The sequence below is a fragment of the Panicum virgatum genome, unplaced genomic scaffold, assembly GCF_016808335.1.
Source record: "Panicum virgatum strain AP13 unplaced genomic scaffold, P.virgatum_v5 scaffold_5384, whole genome shotgun sequence".
Taxonomy (NCBI): Eukaryota; Viridiplantae; Streptophyta; class Magnoliopsida; order Poales; family Poaceae; genus Panicum; species Panicum virgatum.
Genome location: NW_024376520.1, coordinates 5,168 through 30,063, shown reverse-complemented (window position 1 = coordinate 30,063; position 24,896 = coordinate 5,168). Strand labels below are relative to the sequence as shown.

General features: G+C 49.9%; 1 protein-coding gene and 1 pseudogene across 2 annotated transcripts; one reads left to right on the top strand and one right to left on the bottom strand.

The window, feature by feature from the left end:
* The first annotated feature begins 272 nt into the window (after positions 1-272).
* LOC120694379 lies at positions 273-3,592 on the top strand (annotated as a pseudogene).
* Positions 3,593-7,251: 3,659 nt separating this feature from the next.
* On the bottom strand, positions 7,252-21,882 carry LOC120694382. Of its 2 annotated transcripts, none has more exons than XM_039977511.1 (2): positions 21,684-21,882; positions 7,252-9,122 (listed from the first exon to the last, which is right to left on the bottom strand). In XM_039977511.1, the coding sequence occupies exon 2, from the start codon at positions 8,695-8,697 to the stop codon at positions 7,324-7,326; it is 1,374 nt and encodes a 457-aa protein (XP_039833445.1). In that variant the 5' UTR covers positions 8,698-9,122; positions 21,684-21,882; the 3' UTR covers positions 7,252-7,323. The 2 variants fall into 2 exon arrangements, with proteins under 2 accessions (XP_039833445.1, XP_039833446.1); XM_039977512.1 differs by having other exon boundaries at positions 7,252-8,419.
* Between the last annotated feature and the right edge of the window lie 3,014 nt (positions 21,883-24,896).

The window sequence follows — 24,896 nt, the reverse complement described above, 5'->3', positions numbered from 1 at the left end:
TACATTAGGTCGGCAGTGCATGTTCTTAGGATCTTTATGATACTATGGCAGTGCTTATGGAATTGCATCAGTTTTCTGTCTTCTTTAAATTTGGGGTAGGGATGACTCAACGTTTTGGAGAGAAAGATGCAGTAGCACTATAATGAGCATGAGGAAAAAGATCTAAATTCCTTTTTGTATCATGACGGGCTCCTATGGCCATTGCGATCCGTATGTTATCATGCTATGGGCCTATTGTGAAACAGACCTCCCGAAGGGACCGGCAGTTGTGAATGACGTGTAAGTTAATAGTGTATTATTATGTTTCATAAAAATAAGCATAGAAAATTATGAATATCAAAATTATGAGTAGAAAGATAGTCTAGATTTTTGAAAACGTGCGACGTACATTTTACTAGTGCGGAGGAAGGAATCATCCATCTTCCTTCCGGCACATTCCACGGCACCGACGCTCCGAGCTCGGACCAGACCACACCGGCTTCCATGGCCGCTGCCGACCCCGCCCCACGGCCTCCATCTCGCGGGTCTCCTTCCGCTGGCGCGGTCCGCCCCTCCCCGTTCCGGCTCCCCTTATCGCGGGGCCCATCCGCCCGGTCGCCTCCGCGTCTCCTCCACCGTCGTCGCTCTCCACAAGCGCAACCCCAAGCGGCTCAAGTACGCCGCCCGAGCGCCAGTTCAAGGTACTTTCTGCCTCCAGCGCCTCCTCCTCTTCTTTTCCCAGTCCCACGCAACCACGCTCGCCTTCGCGGGCTTTCTGCCTTTCTGGAGCTGACTGCTATGCGCGACACGAAGAGAGAGGACACCGGGATGCTGCGGGTGAAGGTGGAGCCCTCCGGCGAGGACTTCTGGAAGCTGGACCCGGTTATCGACCTCATCAATCGCGGCGCCGTCAGGGGTGATCCCTACTGACACCGTGTACGCTCTTCCGCTTCACTTGGCCGTTTTTTTTTAGTTTCGTATGAAGAATCACACATACCTACCGAATTTATGTAATAGTGGCACTGTAGCAGCAGCAGCAGCAATGTCAACATTTGCAAATAATTTCTATGCGCATGCTTTGCTGCATGTTCTTTGTTTTGGGGTAGCTTTAGTTTCACTGAATTAGAGTCTAGGAAAAATAGCACGGTGAGATTGATGACCTGCATATGTGCATAAGTGCATTTATCCTATTTGATTGTGTGGGTTCTGTTGACCATATTCTAGTTTTTTTTCCTTTTCTATTTGATCTATGCTCTGTTGGACACAAATAACATGGAGTGATACTTTTGACAGCTACTCCATCGTCTGTGATCTGAGTAACAATGAATCTATTGAGCGCCTTCGCAGGTAAATTCATTTCTTTGACCAGTTTGGTAGTATGAGTGATCAAATCCAATCTTTTCTCACTCTCTTAGACATGAAGCAAGGCATTTCATCTCTAACTGCTATTATATGCTTGTTCTCAATGCAGAGTGAAAGGCATTGGAGACTCAAAGGCATGAATATCACAGCTACGAAATCAATTTGAGTCAAGATTTTTCTGCAACGAAATATTACTTGCAGAGTGTAGTTTCCCGTCTGCATATGCACCGTGTTCTTATACAAATTCTGAATTATGCAGCCTCTCAGCATCCTGTGTCGCTCATTACGTGATATCGATACCTACACAACAGGATTTCCTCGAGGTACCAACCAAGGGCAAGCTAACATTTTCCGTGCTGTCAAGCGTGTAATACCTGGGCCTGTAAGGATATGTTCTTATTCATCTTGTACTGCATTTTGTACTTGATTACTACACAAGTAACTTGGTTATTTTAATCATCTGCAGTACACCTTTATTTTACCTGCAACCAAGCAATTTCCCAAACAATGCATTAGGCATGGTTCTTCCACAAGGTATGCAAAAAGGAGACAGGTTGGCGTCCGAATTCCAGATGATCCCATCTGCCAGGCAATATTGCAAAATTTGGATGAACCTTTGATCTGCACAAGGTTTGTATTATAACTCAAGTCTTCTCTTACTTTTGCTTCCTGTTCCCACCTGTGGTCTAGTGGGATTATGGTGTATAAGATCATAGGATCTGGAACTGAAAATGCAACAAAGTAGTATGTCTGCCATATTGCTGGATGTCCCGTTAGAAGGAAGTAATTTATGCTTTGCTTGCTTGTATGAGCATTCTCAATACTTCTTACTTCACTATGTATGCCACATGGCTCTCTGTCTCTCCATATTGTGGTTAACTACATTAAGAAAAGAAGAAAGTATTTTACTTGAAATTATAGAACAATTTCCGTGCTGTTCATCATTGATTTTGTTAGTATTTATAATAATCATATGTTCCCTTAGTATTTGTGAGGAAGTGGTTATTATAATAAAATAATTGGTATCATGGTGCCATCTTGTTGTTCCCAAGTTCTATAATCATTCTTCATTTCCTTCATTTACAGTGTCAAATATCTATCAGAGGATGAATGGATACTTGATCCAGTAATCATTGCCGATCTCTATGAGCCACTGGTATCTTCTTCAGTCTTAACGTTATACATGAAACTCTGTATTCTAATTGTTGGTACCACCATCATAGTTTCGCTTCTCTTAGGGCAAGTTAGCTTGTATCTGTATCGTTGTTATCTACAATTCTCTTATATGATGTACAAGAATTGGTGATTGGTTAGAGATTATTGCTGAAAAAAGTTTCCATCTGTCTCCTCTTTCCATCAGTTTCCATACCATGAATTATATTTATAAACAATTGCTTGCCTGGAGATACCAGCCACTCAGTCATATGAGTGTATTCTAGAAAAAAATTCTATTTCCAGTAACTGTAGCTGCAAATAAATGTGTATTGAAGTAGTTTTCTTTAAAACATGCATAAAATGGTAACAGATCACTGCAAGCGGCTAGTTAAACCATTGTTGAACGGTTTGATGTCCAGTTGTATCCCAAATCGTGCATGGACAAAAGCAGGTCCGGAAGATGCCTTGGCAAGCATTATATGCTTCAATGTTTCAAATTTTCAGGGCCTTGATTTCATTGTTGATGGTGGTCCTAGAATTGCTGATCCTTCTACTGTGGTAGATATGACAGGAACAAACCCTACTGTAATTCGTCAGGGAAAGGTAGACATTTTATACCTTCGCCTTTTGACTGTGCATTGTTTAACCCCTCTACTTATCTAGCATATTGAACCATATCATCCATAATGTGTGTCGTTCTGTTCTGTATTTGATTCTACCGCAGAGATCATGCCAATCAGTGTGATCCTGTGAACTCATTTCTGTGCATACATTTGTTTGACGCATTTCCCTCATGATTTAGGGTCCAAAGCTGGATTGGATGGTAGCAGAAGATGAAGAAGAGGATGCACAATCAAAGTTTGCTTTTAAAGCGGTTTGAAAATTTGCTTCGCCTCACCTAGTGTATGGGTTCGCAAATGCCCCAACCGAGGCAACATCTTTTGACTTCATAGGATGTGAGTAGTTAGTATGAACTCGTACGGAACGGACAGTGTGCTGTAAATATGAAGGCGATGTAACTGCGAGATGGCAGAATTTACCCAGCAGCTACCTTTGCTGCAGAATTGGAGAGTTGGGTGCTGATTCTCTTTAACTTGATGCCATGTGCACCTAGCGATGTTTCCATCCTAGAAGGGGTTTGATCTTTGCTTAAACATGCTAATCCATCCTTCGTCCTTGCTAAAACGCGCAAATTTGGGAGGCATAGCTTCACTCGTGAAGGAACGATGAAAATGGGCAGACGACTGGAAACCAGTGAAACAAGTTCCGGAAAATATTTAAAACTTTGCATATCTATATCCATAGATGTACTTTTGCTGCAGGAATGCACCCTTAAATTTATCATTCTTCGTATGAGTTAATCAAGAACCAGTTTAAACCTAAACTGAAAGGATCCCGTCGCAGTTGTCGTTGTGTCAACCCACGCATCCATCCGATCCGACCATCCCTGACAACCTTGGCTGACGCGGAGGTGGTTGCTTCGTTGCAGCGGCCACGAAACGATCACGCCATGGGCTAGAGCGCCTCTTATCCAAGTTCTCATCGTCAGTCATCACTAACGCCGGTGACGGATTGTATATCCATGGGAGCCGCCGCGCAGACGCCGGTAACAGAATAGAGAATTGATCCGATCATCTGAACTCGGAAGAGATTCATGCGGCCGCCGCCTTGTTCGTTCGATGCCGCGGCTCTCCGGCCGGAGTCGGGATCCGGATCGGAGCACACGGCGCGCGGCGCGAACCGTTGAGGGGAGCGGCAAGCGATCGAGCAACAGTCCCGGCGAGGGTGGAGGGGAGCGAGACCATGAATGATCGCCGTGGCCGTCTCGACCCCACCTTGATGCGCGTGAATGGCAGCGAGAGTTCGCGTGCGATCACTGATCAGGCATGGGCACTCCTTGACTAGGAGCTGCCTTCCTGGGCATTGGCGGCTGGCGCTGTGCCGCGACTCACCGTCGAGCAGAGCGGCGAGTAGGGGCCGGGGAGGAAGACGGAGAGTATCTGACAAATCAACTGGGAACATGCGGGTCCATCTCAGCCGCACAAGTGCCATCCAACGGCTGCAGGAGGCCCAGGCGGTGGACGGTATTCCATTCACCGTCCACCCCGGTCGGTCCTCGACGACAAGCGCCGTCCCGGCGTCCGCCAGGAGGTCCGGCAGCTGAGGCCGGACAAGCCCCAAGGTTCTCGCTTCGCGTCAGCATGGACGAGCGCCCCACGTCGTGCACTCGTGTAGTCTTGCTCCTCCTCAGCAAAGGCCATGCTCGCCACGCCGTCGTCTTATTCCCCGTCAGACCTCGCCCGGCCGCGGCGATCCGGACTAGTATGTGTCCGTCGACTGCCGCGTGTCCGAGGTCTCCGTTTGCTCTAGTTCGACCCAGGCGCCGGCGTCATCTCTCGTCTCTGCTCCACAATCGATGATGCGCGCGTCGCCCATCCGTACCTTGCATCAGCTCTTCTTCAACATCGACCAGCATCCTCCTTCCCCTTGCAAGTGTCGGATCGGCGCTTAGCTTTCCTACGCGTCTGCGCCAGAGAGGAAAGCGACCACGACATGCGCGTGCTCATGGCGATCATGCGTGGACACGCTGCATTAGGCATCTCGGCGCTGCTTCGGCCGGGGGACGGTTTGCAAGCACGGTCGAGGCCCCCGTGAGGCAGATGAAGCGCGCGGCTCGTGGTCCATGCGGTTGCGGAGGGGAGCTTGGACGGCCGGCGCTGTTGGTCATGGCTCTTGATGAGGAGCCACATTCCTAGGCAGCGGCGTGACTCGACGTCGAGGAGAGCGGCGGGTGGAGGAAGACGAAAGGATCTCGCTGTCTGACAAATCGAGGTGGAATACGGGCGTCAATCACGGCCGCACACGTTCGATCCAACGGCTGCGCGAGACCCAGGGGTGGACGGTATTTCATCCACCGTCCACCCAGTCTTTCAAAGAAACACACCGTCCAGCCCCAGCTCCGCGCGCACCGCCCGCAGGCCGGCGTCGTCGACGACAGGCAGCGCCGTCCTGCGTCTGAAGTCAGCCGGGAGGTCCTGCTGCTGCGGCCGGAAGTCCCCAAACTCTGCACCTCTCCTCCGCGTGGAGGAGCCGCCGGCCGCGCCCCTCCTCGGCGTGAGACCATGCTCACCGCGCCGTCTGTCTTCCCCGTGGAGGCTGCTCCCCGCCGAGTTTTAGAGGACGCCGGTTGCTCCTGTTCAGTACTCCAGGCGTCCATCATCTTCTCTGCTCGAGTCCAGTCGAGATTCGAACGATGCGTGGCGGAGCGCTCTCTGATCTGCTGTCGCCGCATGCGGGATGATGCCCGCATCCATGCAGGTACAAACAATCAGCTCTCTTCTTCTTCAATGTCAGCCGTGCTGGCTGGACCAGCCTCCTGCTCCTCCTCCCCGGCAAGGGAGGCATCAGGCATCCGTTTACGACCTTCAGAATTTGCGGACTCACAGAGTCACAGTAGTCCACGGAACACAGCCAGAGGGCTCGCACGCGCGGAGTCCATGCCGAGGACACCATGGACCGTAGCCGTGTCGTCGTCGCTCCGGGTGCAGATGGGGGTCGAGCACCCCGTCGCGCACGCGCGGTGGCCGATGGCCGGCATCGCCCGCTGCAAGTCTGCAACGGCCGGACCAGCATTTGCCGCGGCTCTCGAGCTCGACCGATGCGGGTCTGCCTTCCTCTGCGGACCAGCATTTGTCACATCTTAGTATATCTGGGTTCAATTTACTGTTAAGACCTGATAATTTTTTTTTCTTCTTATCAAAACACGTGCGTAACGCACCTGCACAATACTAGTAATAATAAGGGAAAAGTCTGTTTTTCAACCCTGAACTATCACGATAGTCCGATTTTGACCCTTGAACTACGAAACCGGACATCCTATACCTCCAACTAACGAAACCGTTTGAAAAAACAACCCTAGCTCAGCCCAAGGCGGTTTGCTACAGTAAAATTTCCGAATTTCTAGAATTTCACACCTCTCTCAATTAAATAATAAAGAAAGCATAGTTAATATTGTCTAAAACTCATGATATTTTTTTGGGAGGTAGATCAAAAGACAAGGAATCTATTTTGGCTAGATGTGCTACAATAGACATAAAGGAATTTGAATTATAAAATTTTAAAAATAGGTAGAATTCAAAATTCCTTAGATTTTTAGGTCAGCTAAACCTATGATAAAAATGCATTAAAAATATGATAATTCATAATTTTTTATTTAGTTTAGTTTGGTACTTTTTATTGGCCCAAGTTCTATAGAAAATTCATAAATTAAAATTTGAGGAATCAAATTTGATTCAAATTTGAGCATTGCGAAGGAATTCAAAAACTTTCATAAAAACTTGGGCCAATAAAAAATAACTTATTAAACTAAATAAAAAATTATGAATTATCATATTTTTATTTCATTTTTATCAAAGGCTTAGCTAACCCAAAAATTCAAGAAATTTTGAATTCTACCCATTTTTAAAATTTTATAATTCAAATTTCATTATGTTTAATGTATCACATCTAGCCAAAATAAATTCCTTGTCTTTTGATCTACCTCCCAAAAAAATATCATCATTCTTAGACAATATTAACTATGCTTTCTTTATTATTTAATTGAGAGATGTGTGAAATTCCTAGAAATTCGGACATTTTACTGTAGCAAAACCGCCTTTGGTTGAGCCGGGGTTGTTTTTCAAACGGTTTCGTTAGTTGGAGGTGTAGGATATCCGGTTTCGTAGTTCAAGGGTCAAAATCGGACTATCGTGATAGTTCAGGGTTGAAAAACAGACTTTACCCTAATAATAATGATATGTATACAATACTGACAGTACCCAGATGTAGCTATTCACTACGGGATGGTAGAAAAGGGCCTAGAAAGTACATTAGCAGCAGGACATGGGTGATGAATTCACCGCCAGTGCTGAGATGCTGGCTGTGGAAAGCACCACCGCAGCGAGGCGCGACGAAGAAAAGCATCTCCAGCCACACAGCGGTGATGAGCTCCCAGCATTCATCTTCCTGGATAGCGATGAGCTCTTGGGCTACCTCACACGCGCGATTGGTCACTGCAGAATCCAGATCCTCGTATGTGCTATGCAGAAGTTGCATATGAGCTGTCGGTTGTTCGCCGCTGCTGCCCTGGGGAAGAGCCACCGCTTCGGCTGGTCCACCGCCATGGACATTTTTCCCTGCTTTGAGGAGTTCCTCGTTCTCCATTACCACTCTTCCCCCAAGTTCATCCATAAGATGATTAAAGGCGAGCAACGGGTCCATTCCACTGCCTGTCTGTTTCCAGACCTGGAATACCATCCGGGCAGGGTTCTCCTCATGGGCCACACCTGATAGGTTACGGACCTTTTTTGCTTCCTCCAGTTCGCCGTGAGCTTTGCGATGTAAGAGCTGTGAATTGGTCTTGAGCATCACCCCGCACTTGAAGACGAGGTACATGATATAATTCGACACCTCTCTGCACATCCTCTTCTTCCCCTTCATATCAGGATTGCTGCTGGACTGGGTGCATCCTTCATAGTAGCAGATATCTGTTGCCATGTGCCAGATGAGCACGCTCGTCTGGAAATCCATGGCGGCGTCGATGCTCCGGTGTAGCGCCGCCGTCCCTGGACGAGCAGAGGCCGAGTCTCTATGGTTGCCCGCCCACTTCTGGAGGGCCAGCAGACCACCGGTGCTGGCAAAGTTCCAATCTTGTTGCCCGCCTGCTCCCAAGTCTAACAGCTTGTCTAGAACCAACTCCTTGAGATCCCCGGGGAGGGCGATGCGCGTCACATCGAGTGCCTGGACACCACAGGCTTTGAGGGGCTTCTCTATCCATCTTCGTAGCACGGACCCCGCCGTTCCTTGAGCAGCAGAAGCATCGTCTTCCGCGGCAACATGTTGCCCGAACATGTTATACTGAGCTAGCTTCTCGGACCACTCGGCCCTGCTAGCCAAATGCAAATTTACATCACCATCCGTGGTTTCTCTCATACAGTCAGAAAACGAGATGAAGGCAGACGACACATCCAGGGCGACGGCTCCTGCCAGCAGGATGTAGGACACCACGACATCAGCTCTGCTGTAGGCTCGCAGCCCGCCGCCCTTGTCGGTGGCCACGAAGAGCGCCAGAGCGATCGGAGTGGGCAAGGTTGAGAAATACAGGACGGGTACGAGGAGCGCTACTAGTGTCAGGGTGACAAGACACCGGACATTGTTGAGCATACACCCATGGTCTTCAGCGTCAGGACTGCACGAGCATGCGTAGTCGAGCAGAAACCGCTGGCGGAGGTGGCTGAGAGGCTTTTTAGTCGCGCCCCCACAGCTCGTTGTCCTGCATGGAGAAGGCCGTGATGCTGCTCTGCCCGCCCAGGTGGACCAGCACGAACGGAGCCCAGAACGGCATCAGCTCGTGCCGCGGCCTGCTCGTGCAGCCGGACACCGCTAGATGGCCGAGCACGAAGACGGCCACAAGGTCGGCCGACACGTAGGCAAGCCATAGGAGCGAGTGGAGTACGCGCGACGCGCTGCGTCTCCGGATGCCCGCTGCGAGGAAGAGGAAGACTTGCAAGGCCAAGCTTAGGAGGACCAGGCAGTGGATCTCCCATTCGTCCCACAGTTGCTCCACAGACGCCAGACTCTTGAGTGCACTGATAATATTATAATATATATATATATATATATAAAGCAACAAAGCCATGATTCATATATTTTTCAGATTTCATTCCAGTTTGCTGTTTATCTGTGCACAGATTCTTTTCTGAGAAAAAAAACCATCTAATTGTTTGATGTTGCAAACATTATTCTTTGATGCTTCTAATCATTTCATGATTTTAGTGGACGAAATATATATGACAGATTTTCTCATGTTACAAATGCTAGCATTATTGCTCTCGTATGTCTCATAATACTTCACGTTGCGGTAGAGATATGCAAGAGAATAACACCCTGCTACATTGGAGACAAACATATGCAAAATCATAAAATTCAACGGAATTTTACACAGTACCAAATTTGCAAAACCACCCCAGGGGCCAAATTTGCCCGGTTTTGACAGTTGGATGGCCTATGTTGTCCGGTTTCGTAAGTTAAAGGTTGAAAATCGGACTTTTGCGATATTTGGAGGGTGTAAACCGGATTTTTCCCTAATAATAAATATGTAAATAATAACATAGATTGACAATCTTAGACTGATGTTTTTATTAGATTCATCATGTAAAATGCTTTTATATTTTTTTAGTTCGATACACCATATTTCGCTACTAATACAGTCGAGATTTTGGGAGGATACTTGGGTGGGCCAAAAGCCATTCAGAGAATAGTATCCATCAATTTACAACATAGCTCGCCAACCACATACATCAGTAGCGAGTGTGTTAAGTTCAGAACCCCTAAACATTTCATTTAGAAGGGCATTGGTTGATGAAAAACTCTGGCTTGATTTGGTAGCTAAGATAACCAACATCAATTTAGTTGAAGGGAGTGATCACTTTAGATGGAATTTACATAAATTCGGGGTCTTTACAGTTAGATCTATGTACCACCACAAGATGAACCAAAATGCTCCCTTTCGCCACAAATTGATTTGGAAACTAAAAATTCCTCTTAAGATAAAGATTTTCCTTTGGTTTTTCCAAAAAGGAGTTATCCTAACAAAAGATAATCTAGCGAGAAAGAATTGGAAGGGGAGTTTGAAGTGTTGCTTCTGTAATTGTAATGAATCAATTACACATCTCCTCTTTGACTGTCACCATGCAAAGGAGATTTGGAAGATAGTCTATTTAGCTACAGGGTTAACCCCGCCAAGATCGATTTCCCATATGCTAGGAAATTGGCTCTCAAATTTTGATAACAACGAGAGGCGTGTCGTTTTGGTGGGGGCAGCTGCATTGTGTTGGGCTATTTGGAGGTGCCGTAATGATATTATTTTTAACAAAACCAAGTATTCATCATTTATGCAGGTTGTTTTCAAGGGAACCTACTGGTTGCACTTATGGGCGCAACTGCAACATAAAGATATGATAAAGATGATGTTCCGAAAGGCAAGTCTTGCATTGGAGGTCGTCGCCTTGGAGATAGCCAATTATGAGTGGAAGCATGTAACGTCCTGGAAAATTTACCAAATAAATAACACGTGATTAAATATTTATTTTCCATCGTTGAGCTCGAAATCCTCCTAAAACCAAGAACCCTAATTCCCGGAAACTTTTCCCTGTCCCGAACCCCCGTTCTTCCAACACCTGATTCCATTCGACGTGTCCATCTGTTCTTTTCCCGCCGACCGAACCCTTCTCTCTTTTTCCTCACCGCCGCCCCATCCCGCGTCACATGGTCGCTTGTCGCCCACGCGCGACCACCCGTCGCGATCATCGCCGCGAATCTCTCTCCCTCTCTTTTTCTCTCCCTCCTTCCTCCCTCTCCTCCTCTGCCAAGCACGCTCGGCCCGGCCTCTCGCTTCCTGCCGCACGTAGCCACCCTGCTCGGCGTGCCTCACCTCCCCTGGCCCGCGCACGCGGGACCAACGCCGCGCGTGGCCGACCGCGGCCGCGGTCGCCGCTGGCACGCACTCGCCCCCTCCCTTTTTCCTTTTTCCTATTTTTTTTTCTTTTCCTTCTCCTCCATTTCTTTTCTCTTTTCCCTTTTTTTTCTCTCTTTTCTTTTCTGTCCTCCCTCCTCCCTCCTTTCCATGCGCTGCAGAGCACCGGCCTGGCCCCCTGCCCCGCACGGCTCGGCCGCGCCACCCCTCGCCCCTGCTCCCTCTCCGGGTCGCTCCCCGCTCCCGGCCTGTCCCTCCCGCGCGCCCGCTCGCCCCTTTGACCCGCGCCCCGGCCGACCTCGCCATCCCGCGCGCTGCGAGCCGCTCGCCGCCCCGCCGCCCGGCCGCACGCGACGCGCGCCGCGCGTTTCCCGGCCGCCTCCTGCCCCGTGGACGCACACACCGCCGCGACCCCCCGCTCGCGCGCACAGCCGTGTCACGCCGAGCCTACCGCGCTCCACGCCCGGCCCGGCTCACCCTCGCCTTCCCCGCATACGCTCGCCGCCGACTCGCCTGCCCAGCCCGCGCGCCCGGCCTGCGGCCCACGCATCCGCGCGTGCCAAGCCCGCCGTGCCCGAGCCGCTCCCGCACAGCCGCGACGTCGCGCGCAAGCACACGCGCGCGGACTCGCCACCGGCCCGTGCGCCACCCGCCGCGCGCGCTCCCCGCTCTGCCGCACGCGACGCGCGCCACGCCGCAGCAACCCGAGCTGTGTGCACGCGTACGCCGCCGGTCCCGCTCGCCCTGCTCCACCGAGCCCCGCCTCGGCGCACACGCTCACGCAAAGCCACGCCGCCCTGCCCCGCTCGCCCACTGCCGCCGTTGACGACGCGCAGCACCGCCTGCACCGACGCCCTGTGCACGGCGACCTTGGCACACCGCCGCCGCCTGCCTCACGCAGCCGCCCCAGTACGACGTCGTGCCCACCCCTGCTCACCCAAGCACGCCAGCCCAGCTGCCGCAGAGCGCGTCGTCAAGTCCGCCGTCATTTCAGCGCCACCACCCGCACGTCGCGACACGACGCCGGAGCGCCATTAATGGCCGCCAAGCTCGGCCACCGGCGCCCTCCCCTCGCCACCGCCATTCCGCGCCTATAAATAGGCCCTCGTGTAGCTCCACGTCACCACCGAGCTCACCAAGCTGCTCAGCCCGCCGCTCATCTTCCTCGTTGCTCCAATTCCCAGCTCCTCTGTTTCTTCCCAAAAGCAGAGCACTCTCGTCGATCTCCTCCGCGAGGCCATCGCAGCTCGATTGCTTCGACGGTGAGCATCCTCGTACCCTCCTCTACCTTCCCCAACCAGCACCCCTTCTTCTGCCCGCCACCAACGAGCTCCCCACGAGCTCCGAGTTGTCGCGGCTATGGCTGCCGCGGCCGCCGAAGCCAACCTCCACCTCCCGTGCCTATAGCCACCGAAGTAGAATCCCTTCACCCTCCTCTCTCTCCCCGTGCCCTCGGATCCAAGAATGGTGGCCGGAGCTGCCGCCGGCTCGAATTTGAGCTGTCAGCCATGGCGGACGGAACGGACGAGCAGGAAGCTGCTCTGTCCGTCTACTCTCTCGTCTCTGCCAATTTGGTGAACACATGTAGGAACACAGAACCCACCAATCCAAAGTCCCACACGTCGCTCTGTTGGGCCGTGCGGCCCAAAGGCAGCATTCAAGCCACGCACAAACAGGCCACGCAGCACCTGATAAGCACGTCACACATAATCAAGATTGTTTTCTATTTTCGGAATTATTTAAACACCCAATCTTATACCTATAATATCTCACCCATCCAAGCTTCGATCCAAGTGATTCTTGTTTCTAACTTCCTATAAAACCATATACTATCCATTCATCCTATTTTCATCTCTCCTTGAACCCCGGTTTAGCCCTTACACACCTCCTTAACCTATCATTTCATGCGCCAAACGACCTCGAATCAACATAAAACTTTACCACGCCTCTCATAACATAATTTTGACCATGCCATTAGGAATCTACCCAAAAATATTACTCCAAACTCTATATCTTATGTGTTCCCGATTCGAGCTCGACGATAAATCTTTATTTTCTGTGTATTGATTGTGTGCTTGTTTGTGTGCGCTGTAGACCACGGAGTGAACGAAGGAGAGCCCGTCAACGAGCAGTACTGTGAGCAGGTGAACGAGGACCCGTTCCGCGACCCCGAGCCCGAAGGGCTGGACATCCCAGAAGGCTGTGAAGACGGCAAGTTCAATCCCATCCTTTGATGCATGTTTCTGTCCTAGTTTTTATAAATACAACCCAAATGCATGTTTTATAAAATTGCATATGTTTTGCTTGCATGAAAACATGGTTGGATAGCCACCCCTTGATTTGTGATGACCATTCCTTGACCACCTAGATTAATGTCTGATTTTGCTTGGACGTTAATCGATACTAGAACGCTTAGGACCTGCTACCCTATATAACTTGTTTTATAAAGAAAAGGTGTGTGTGTGGGAAGGGATAAAAGTGGATTTTTAAAAGATGAGTTTAGACGGGATGGATGGCATTTCAGTGTGATTTGCCGTTGGTGTGCTCGTGCCGGTGTGGCAGAGCAAGGAAGGGAGATATCCATCTTGTCACCCCTAAGGACCGAGTTGGTGTTACATCTCACCTAACTCCACTTTCGTGCAAACCACTCGACCGTTGTATGGGCAACGGCTTAGCATAAATCCCACTAGTTAGTCTGATAGCCATCAGGAGAGCTGAGAGCAACGGGTGACTAAGGATAAGGGATAAGCCCAGAGTGACTTATGCCCGGTTATACCTAAGTGAACGGTCGATGACCCCTTGGTGCATCCCGTGATGGCTAGTCAGGTTTAGCTAAGGTGGGTAATGGCTATGTTGGGATCTACACCGACACGACGGTGTTCGAGTTGTGGTATCCTACTTGTGGGTAAAGTTGCACACCTCTGCAGAGTTGAAACCTATTCGAATAGTCCGTGCCCACGGTATTGGGCGAGTTACGGTGTGGTCTCACCACTAGTGTTTACTTTGGGATGGGTTAGCGTGAGTTGTTTTGGAAATGTGTCCGGCAGTTGTGCCGTGTGCTACGACGGACGGGGAGTCCGGTAGCAGTTTAAAACTTGAACTCCGGGTTACTACAAAATCTGATTTTCAAAAAGGTTTTCTGTTAAATAAACCCCTGCATAAAATATTGTTTTTCTGCAAATTAAACCGTAACCTTATCCTTGATTCACCTATGCATATTATTTTGATTTAACCCCTCCGTGGGTGTGGTTGGACTTGCTGAGTACAGTTTGTACTCACCCCACTCTTACTTTTTACAGAGGAAGATCCAGACTTTGTACCTGACGACGTTGAGTAAGGGTACCGTCCTGCACCCAACCTTGCCTGTGGTACCGGCCCTGTCGAGATGCCCCCGCTGTCGCAGTACTCTGAGCCTGTGGTAGACCCCATGTGGTTTGCGGTCTGGTGTTATGTCGTAGCTTGGTTAATCATTATTATCATCTGTATCGAGTGTCCTCCAAGGTTTGTACGGTTTTGAACCATCTGATGTATTAAATGTGGCATCAGCCTCCTGGGACTGGTGCTTTGTATCACATTTAAGTCTTCTCTTATGAGGGGACGCTTCAGGTGGTATCAGAGCCGTAGGTTGGCCGTAGGACGTGACCCTAGGAGCGAAACCCCGTTTTAGGCCTTTCCACACTAGGTTTATTCCTTCCTTAATCCTTTTTTTTCACACAAGCACTCACCTCTGGTTCTTGCCCTGTTCCAGATGGCTGACAATGGATGGATCGGCGGAATCTGTTTCGCAGAGCCCGGCCTTCCTAAGTTGTTGATACTCATCCTGGAACGCATCGGAGTTGTGGATCCGCCAGAGTTTCTTTACCGGGAGTACGACTCCAAGGGCACTCTTCGGTGTGACCTGATGATCTTCATAGCAAGAAGCACCCGCTACCCTGATGTGGACCCTTGGTTCATCTCCACCACAGGTTTTCGTTTCCCGGACACCTATCGAAAAGCCGCCCGTAAAGCCTTGCGACGCCTCCGAGTGATCTACAAACATCACCTTCAGCGGACTCCTATGGGATTTTTCCCGCCGACTGAAGGAAGAGGACGCACCTGGATCGCCCGGATGAGAGGACTCGGAAAGAAAGAAGAAGACTTGGAAGACACAGTATCCCACTTATCCATCTATCTCACCGGCTTGGATGAACTCTACCGCGAGCAAGCAGCACAACTAAAGCAACAAATCCACAGAGCAGAAAAGGCAACCCAGGAGCTAGATGAACAACGGACAAGAACCGTACACGCCGAGTATGCCCTAGCTGCCCTCCAAGTCCAAATGGAAGAGAAAGAGGCAGAACTGGAAGAGCAACAGGCAAGAGCCATACGTGCCGAGAATTCACTAGCCGCTCTCCAAGCTCGGATGCAGAGGTACGAGGCTCGCTGGGGAATAGGTGGATGGATAGAGGGAGAAGAAGAAGAAGAACCCATGGAAACCCATTGGGATGTAGGTACTCAGACAGAGGAAGAAGAACCCATGGAAACCCACTGGGATAAAGGTACTCAGACCGATGATGACGCGACGGATCGGTATCTTCCACTGAAGAAGCGCCCCCTTAGGATCGAGGAAGAATCTCCATGATAGGACTAGCACCCCAAGCTAGAGCCTTTGCCCTAATAATTATGTACCCGTAAAGACTGTATCCCGCCATGTTACCATAATAAATGTCATCTACCCCCTTTTTGTGTACCTCAAATATTTGTGCAAGTTTTCACCCTATCTTTGTTTTCAGATAGCTGAGGAAGGATGGACCCAGGGCGACTGCCAAGCTGCACCTGGCTTCCCCAGCCTCTTGATCAACGCCCTGGAAAGCCTTGGCGTCACGGAACGCCCAAGGTACTACAGCAGAGAGTACGAGCATCATGGCACTCTCCGCTGCAGGGTGATCCTAGTCATCGCCAGAAGTGACCGCTACCCCGACATCCAGTCATGGCGAGTGACCGCTACAGGGTTTAGGCACCAGGACACCTATCCCCTAGCCGTCAGGAAAGCACTTCGTTACTTGTGCCGGATTTTCGAAAGACACCTCGCCCCCACACCAATGAGGTTCTTTCCACCAGCCATCAGAACTCCGGTTTGGGAAGCCCGAATGAGAAGTCTGGAACGGCGTCGCCATGAAGAGAACCCTCTGTACCAAGTGGTTACCTACCTAGCCTCCTTGGATCAGCTCTTTGACGAGCAAGCCAACTTGCTGAGGGAACAGAACCATCGAGCCGAGCAAGCAGAGCTCGCGGTAAGACTGCAACAGATCCGAGCAGTTCAAGCCGAGGCAAGAGCCGCAGCAGCGATCAGCAGAGAAGCAGTTGCTCAGGAGAGCCTCAGGCAAGCCCGAGACCGGCGTATGATGGAATGGACCAGAAGTGGAACTCCAATCCCGGCAATCGGAGAAGACCATGTTCTGCTCGGAACACCTGTCATAGGATGGGGACCCCTCGTTGGAAACCCACAAGTCCCACCTGAGAACCCTGGAAGGTCGACTGCCGACGTCGAAAGAGAAGCTACTACGCAACCCCTGGAAGACGGAAACCTAGAAGACGGCGAGTTGCCTGTTTCCCTGGAGGATGAGAGTTCTCTTCCAAGGGAAGAACTCCCTCGAGCCAACGGATCTGCTTAAAACGCTAGCGATCGTCAAGGGATGAAGCCATATGGTCCGAAGGAGAGTTGTGCCCTCTTTCTTTTGAAGTTGTGTACCCGGACGTGTAGTACGCGTTTTAGTCGTGTCCCTGTACCCTGCCTTGCAGTAATAAAGTTGTTTGTGCCTGTTTGCTATGATTGAGTGCTTGTTGTGTGCGTATCGGCAGAAAATAGATTCTGCCTTTCCAAAAAAGTACGATTTAAATAACTTAAACATCACCTAATCCCAATCTCACAAAGACCCTACCCCATATACAGATGGCCTCCGGAAGCATTACGAGGGCTTCCCGCAATCGGAACCCTGCAGTCGCTGGTACGGGAGCCCCAGTCTTATTTGTCAAAAAGAAGGATGGGAGTATGAGGCTGCGTATAGACCACCGTGCACTGAATGAGGTTACCATCAAGAATAAGTACAACCTCCCCAGAATTGATGATCTTTTTGACCAGCTAAAAGGAGCCAGGTACTTCTCCAAGATCAATCTGAGGTACGGATTTGCAGAAGTTCAATGGAGCAGACACGAAGTAGAAGAAGCTACGTGGGAACGCGAAGACGCTCAAAAGGAATTTCCCCATCTGCATAGGAGCCTGCCGAATCTCGAGGACGAGATTCATTTTAAGGGGGTAGGTTTGTAACATCCTGGAAAATTCACCAAATAAATAACACGTGATTAAATATTTATTTTCCATCGTTGAGCTCGAAATCCTCCTAAAACCAAGAACCCTAATTCCCGGAAACTTTTCCCTGTCCCGAACCCCCGTTCTTCCAACACCTGATTCCATTCGACGTGTCCATCTGTTCTTTTCCCGCCGACCGAACCCTTCTCTCTTTTTCCTCACCGCCGCCCCATCCCGCGTCACATGGTCGCTTGTCGCCCACGCGCGACCACCCGTCGCGATCATCGCCGCGAATCTCTCTCCCTCTCTTTTTCTCTCCCTCCTTCCTCCCTCTCCTCCTCTGCCAAGCACGCTCGGCCCGGCCTCTCGCTTCCTGCCGCACGTAGCCACCCTGCTCGGCGTGCCTCACCTCCCCTGGCCCGCGCACGCGGGACCAACGCCGCGCGTGGCCGACCGCGGCCGCGGTCGCCGCTGGCACGCACTCGCCCCCTCCCTTTTTCCTTTTTCCTATTTTTTTTTCTTTTCCTTCTCCTCCATTTCTTTTCTCTTTTCCCTTTTTTTTCTCTCTTTTCTTTTCTGTCCTCCCTCCTCCCTCCTTTCCATGCGCTGCAGAGCACCGGCCTGGCCCCCTGCCCCGCACGGCTCGGCCGCGCCACCCCTCGCCCCTGCTCCCTCTCCGGGTCGCTCCCCGCTCCCGGCCTGTCCCTCCCGCGCGCCCGCTCGCCCCTTTGACCCGCGCCCCGGCCGACCTCGCCATCCCGCGCGCTGCGAGCCGCTCGCCGCCCCGCCGCCCGGCCGCACGCGACGCGCGCCGCGCGTTTCCCGGCCGCCTCCTGCCCCGTGGACGCACACACCGCCGCGACCCCCCGCTCGCGCGCACAGCCGTGTCACGCCGAGCCTACCGCGCTCCACGCCCGGCCCGGCTCACCCTCGCCTTCCCCGCATACGCTCGCCGCCGACTCGCCTGCCCAGCCCGCGCGCCCGGCCTGCGGCCCACGCATCCGCGCGTGCCAAGCCCGCCGTGCCCGAGCCGCTCCCGCACAGCCGCGACGTCGCGCGCAAGCACACGCGCGCGGACTCGCCACCGGCCCGTGCGCCACCCGCCGCGCGCGCTCCCCGCTATGCCGCACGCGACGCGCGCCACGCCGCAGCAACCCGAGCTGTGTGCACGCGTACGCCGCCGGTCCCGCTCGCCCTGCTCCACCGAGCCCCGCCTCGGCGCACACGCTCACGCAAAGCCACGCCGCCCTGCCCCGCTCGCCCACTGCCGCCGTTGACGACGCGCAGCACCGCCTGCACCGACGCCCTGTGCACGGCGACCTTGGCACACCGCCGCCGCCTGCCTCACGCAGCCGCCCCAGTACGACTGTCGTGCCCACCCCTGCTCACCCAAGCACGCCAGCCCAGCTGCCGCAGAGCGCGTCGTCAAGTCCGCCGTCATTTCAGCGCCACCACCCGCACGTCGCGACACGACGCCGGAGCGCCATTAATGGCCGCCAAGCTCGGCCACCGGCGCCCTCCCCTCGCCACCGCCATTCCGCGCCTATAAATAGGCCCTCGTGTAGCTCCACGTCACCACCGAGCTCACCAAGCTGCTCAGCCCGCCGCTCATCTTCCTCGTTGCTCCAATTCCCAGCTCCTCTGTTTCTTCCCAAAAGCAGAGCACTCTCGTCGATCTCCTCCGCGAGGCCATCGCAGCTCGATTGCTTCGACGGTGAGCATCCTCGTACCCTCCTCTACCTTCCCCAACCAGCACCCCTTCTTCTGCCCGCCACCAACGAGCTCCCCACGAGCTCCGAGTTGTCGCGGCTATGGCTGCCGCGGCCGCCGAAGCCAACCTCCACCTCCCGTGCCTATAGCCACCGAAGTAGAATCCCTTCACCCTCCTCTCTCTCCCCGTGCCCTCGGATCCAAGAATGGTGGCCGGAGCTGCCGCCGGCTCGAATTTGAGCTGTCAGCCATGGCGGACGGAACGGACGAGCAGGAAGCTGCTCTGTCCGTCTACTCTCTCGTCTCTGCCAATTTGGTGAACACATGTAGGAACACAGAACCCACCAATCCAAAGTCCCACACGTCGCTCTGTTGGGCCGTGCGGCCCAAAGGCAGCATTCAAGCCACGCACAAACAGGCCACGCAGCACCTGATAAGCACGTCACACATAATCAAGATTGTTTTCTATTTTCGGAATTATTTAAACACCCAATCTTATACCTATAATATCTCACCCATCCAAGCTTCGATCCAAGTGATTCTTGTTTCTAACTTCCTATAAAACCATATACTATCCATTCATCCTATTTTCATCTCTCCTTGAACCCCGGTTTAGCCCTTACACACCTCCTTAACCTATCATTTCATGCGCCAAACGACCTCGAATCAACATAAAACTTTACCACGCCTCTCATAACATAATTTTGACCATGCCATTAGGAATCTACCCAAAAATATTACTCCAAACTCTATATCTTATGTGTTCCCGATTCGAGCTCGACGATAAATCTTTATTTTCTGTGTATTGATTGTGTGCTTGTTTGTGTGCGCTGTAGACCACGGAGTGAACGAAGGAGAGCCCGTCAACGAGCAGTACTGTGAGCAGGTGAACGAGGACCCGTTCCGCGACCCCGAGCCCGAAGGGCTGGACATCCCAGAAGGCTGTGAAGACGGCAAGTTCAATCCCATCCTTTGATGCATGTTTCTGTCCTAGTTTTTATAAATACAACCCAAATGCATGTTTTATAAAATTGCATATGTTTTGCTTGCATGAAAACATGGTTGGATAGCCACCCCTTGATTTGTGATGACCATTCCTTGACCACCTAGATTAATGTCTGATTTTGCTTGGACGTTAATCGATACTAGAACGCTTAGGACCTGCTACCCTATATAACTTGTTTTATAAAGAAAAGGTGTGTGTGTGGGAAGGGATAAAAGTGGATTTTTAAAAGATGAGTTTAGACGGGATGGATGGCATTTCAGTGTGATTTGCCGTTGGTGTGCTCGTGCCGGTGTGGCAGAGCAAGGAAGGGAGATATCCATCTTGTCACCCCTAAGGACCGAGTTGGTGTTACATCTCACCTAACTCCACTTTCGTGCAAACCACTCGACCGTTGTATGGGCAACGGCTTAGCATAAATCCCACTAGTTAGTCTGATAGCCATCAGGAGAGCTGAGAGCAACGGGTGACTAAGGATAAGGGATAAGCCCAGAGTGACTTATGCCCGGTTATACCTAAGTGAACGGTCGATGACCCCTTGGTGCATCCCGTGATGGCTAGTCAGGTTTAGCTAAGGTGGGTAATGGCTATGTTGGGATCTACACCGACACGACGGTGTTCGAGTTGTGGTATCCTACTTGTGGGTAAAGTTGCACACCTCTGCAGAGTTGAAACCTATTCGAATAGTCCGTGCCCACGGTATTGGGCGAGTTACGGTGTGGTCTCACCACTAGTGTTTACTTTGGGATGGGTTAGCGTGAGTTGTTTTGGAAATGTGTCCGGCAGTTGTGCCGTGTGCTACGACGGACGGGGAGTCCGGTAGCAGTTTAAAACTTGAACTCCGGGTTACTACAAAATCTGATTTTCAAAAAGGTTTTCTGTTAAATAAACCCCTGCATAAAATATTGTTTTTCTGCAAATTAAACCGTAACCTTATCCTTGATTCACCTATGCATATTATTTTGATTTAACCCCTCCGTGGGTGTGGTTGGACTTGCTGAGTACGTTTGTACTCACCCCACTCTTACTTTTTACAGAGGAAGATCCAGACTTTGTACCTGACGACGTTGAGTAAGGGTACCGTCCTGCACCCAACCTTGCCTGTGGTACCGGCCCTGTCGAGATGCCCCCGCTATCGCAGTACTCTGAGCCTGTGGTAGACCCCATGTGGTTTGCGGTCTGGTGTTATGTCGTAGCTTGGTTAATCATTATTATCATCTGTATCGAGTGTCCTCCAAGGTTTGTACGGTTTTGAACCATCTGATGTATTAAATGTGGCATCAGCCTCCTGGGACTGGTGCTTTGTATCACATTTAAGTCTTCTCTTATGAGGGGACGCTTCAAAGCATAACCTTAGAATTGGTTTAGATGATTTTCCCTTTGCTCATTCCCCAAGCTAGCCAATAGACGACTATATTTTGTAATAATCTTTGGGCTGTGTACACTTTGTAGAGGCCGGAACTCGTTTTCATTATTAAAAAAATATTTCATACAAACTCTTAGTAGTCAAAATGACAACCACTGTTCTAAACGGTCTTATATTTTCTAGAGAAATGCCTATCTAAACTAGAAAAGGTATCGAATTACACCGGTTGAAAGCGGCGCTCATGAGTATACATCATTCTTTTCTGTAATAATAAAAGTGAACACAATAAGCTAGTATACATCATTACCTTTGGCTGTTCACCAGACTTTCGCTGCCATGTTCCTCGCGATTTCTAGTCGGCCTCATCTTTGAATTGGTGGAGACATGCAAGCAAACCACATCGCAAGCCTCGCTGCAAGGGTTCTAAATAGCAAGTTTCGGGTGAGAGAATAGATGCTTTGCTTAAATGAAGAGCGAGAGTAGGCATCTATCCCAATACATCGATTAATATATGATTTGAATGCGAAAGGCCGGGCCGTTGAGATGGCTAGCGCGGCCCGGTAGCGTCGCGCTCTCAGTAGGTTCTGAGTTCGATTCTCATCAGAAGCGAATTTCATGCTGCTGAGAGAAAAAAAAACCCTCGCTGTGCTCGCCGTAAGGTTTGGCCCTCACGGGCATGGGTCAGGGTTCGGGGGGTTTCTCTACCCGGGTAAGCCGGTGTGGCTTCCTCTTAATGAAAAAACGGTGGGGCCGTTTCTTTTCCGGGTAGAGTTTTTTTTATATATGATTTGAATAATCTCAAACTCTATTAGCTACATATATGTTGCCATAACCTGACATATAAACAAAATGAAATTGACTTTTGGTGTGCGAGGTTTGGAGTATAACCTATGGATACGCATGCATGCAGCTGGTCATCTGTGTTTGTACAATGTTTCAAACAAAAGTTTTTATAACAATATGGATGCCAGCATTGGTCTTATCCATTTTATTTGTCCGATGATGGAGGGCAGAAAAGAATATTCTTTTCTGATGTTGCATTAAACAAGCAAGGTTGATTATTCCCGGCCCTTCGCTTGCCATGAGATATACTACTGATCTTGTCTGAACCGTCCTATGATGGAGGGAAGAAAAGAATATTCTTTTCTGATGTTGCATTAAACAAACAAGGCTGATTATTCCCGGCCCTTCGCTTGCCATAAGAGATACTACTGCTGATCTTGTTTGAACCTTTTTTAGAAACCTACTGCTCCCTCCATCTTAAAAAAACAAGTCATCCTACGAATTCTAGAATAACTTTAAAAAAAAGATAAAATGACCATATTTGTCTATATTTACTATTTATATTTGGCACTAATTAATTTATTATCTTATTATTTGGCCAACAAACAGAGCCTCCACGTTCGCTCTCAAGGTCTAGAAATTACTATGTTAATAGGAGAAAATAGAAAAATAAAAATTACCCACCACTGCCATTATAATAAAAATTAGCCTAAAATACCCATACGCCTAATTAAAAATTACCCACCAATGCCATTATGAAAAATTAAATATAAAATACCATTTAGCAATGTATCAGTTACAAACATATTATTAATAAAAATTAAAGCTAACAACAATCAATCAACATAAAAAGAAAATAAAAATAATTATATGCATAATATTATTAAAGGTCAACAAATTAAATTGTTATTATTGGTAGATCATATTTGAATTGTTTTAATTAATAATAAAACATAATTTATGATAATAAACAAGGTGATGCATGGTAACAAATAGTATAATTTTTAAAAAATAGTAAGAATACAACGATATATAATTTTTTTAATTTTCAATACTAGCCGCGCAAATGCGCAGGTCATACGCCTAGTTCTTCTATGTCAGCCGTGCTGGCTGGACCAGCCTCCCTCCTCGTCTTCGGCAAGGGAGGGCATCCGGTCGTACCGGGAACGACGGCCACCGACTTCTAGCAGAATCCGATGTACGCCGAATCTATCCCTTCCTTTACGCACGCCGAGAAGCGCATATACTGCTGTGTCTGCAGACCCGTAGTAAGGGCGTCTGCAGTGCGCCAGCGATTTGCGCCGGCGATTTGAAGGAGAGAGAGGGACGGCAGACGCTCGGGACTCACGCGCGTGAGAGGGAGCTCTCTCGGCGAGCGTGCGAGCTAGCGACGAACTCGTCGCTAGCGACTACTGTGCAGCAACTATTCATCGATTAGAAAAATGAAATCGCCGGCCATCTCGTCGACCGTTGCAGACGTCCTAAACACCTTTGGGTCGCCGTTTCAGCTTGTCTGCGCTACTTTACGGTAAACAACTCTTGTGTTACTTCGCGAGACGAATCTAATGATATCTTTGAACGCGTAATTAGATGATGGTTATTGTAGCATCACTGTAGCCAATCATCAATTAATTGCCGTCATTAGATTCGTCGCGAAAAATTACACACATCTCTAAAGAGGTTTTGCAAATAAACTTTATTTAGTACTTCATGCGGAGCCTAGAAGACGTATTCTAGGAATCATAGAATGCCACATGGCAAAGTTCAGATGGAAAACCGCGTCGGCTGACAGTTCTGCTACAATGTCACACGCAGCCATCAGATACCTTATAAGAACTTAGGCTGTGTTTAGTTCGCGAAATTTTTTGGGTTTGTGTACTGTAACATTTTCGTTGTTATTTGGCAATTAATGTCCAATCATAGGCTAATTAGGCTTAAAAGATTCGTCTCGTCATTTACAGTTGAACTATGTAATTAGTTATATTTTTCAACTGTATTTAATACTCCATGCATGTATTCAAAGATTCGATGTGACGGATACTGTTTGAAAATTTTTGGAACTAAACAGGACCTTAGCAGTACTACGATCGAAGGGGTTACATCTACTGTCAACAACGGGCAACAGAACTGAGGGGCAAAGTTAGACGCGCGCAAGCTCTCTGCATCTCTGGGCCTCTACGCAGCATCGTGAGCGCGATGGAGCTGAAGCCTGATGAAGCAATAGCTCGTACCCGAGACAAGCGGTGGCGCGCAACTAAAGCGAGGCAAAAAGAGTGCCCGGCGAAGCTGGATCATGTGATTCTGTTCTGTATTTGATTATTCTACCGCAGAGACCATGCCAATCATCATGATCATGTGAACTCATTTCTGTGCATACATTGGTTTGGCGCATTTCCCTCATGCTTTAGGGTCCGAAGCTGGATTGGATGGTAGCAGAAGATGAAGAAGAGGAGGCACAATCAAAGTTCGCTTTTTAAAGCAGCTTGAAATTTGCTTCACCTCACCTAGTGTATGGGTTTGCAATGCCCCGACCGAGGCAACACCTTTTGACTTTCCAAGGATGTGAGTAGTAGTATGAACACGGAACGGACAGTAGGCTGCATGCTGTAAATATGAAGGCTATGTAACTGCGAGCTGGCAGAATTTGCCCAGCAGCGACCTTTGCTGGAGAATGCACCTAGCGATGTTTCCCTCCTGGAAGGTTTGATCTTTGTTCAAACATGCAAATCCATCCTGT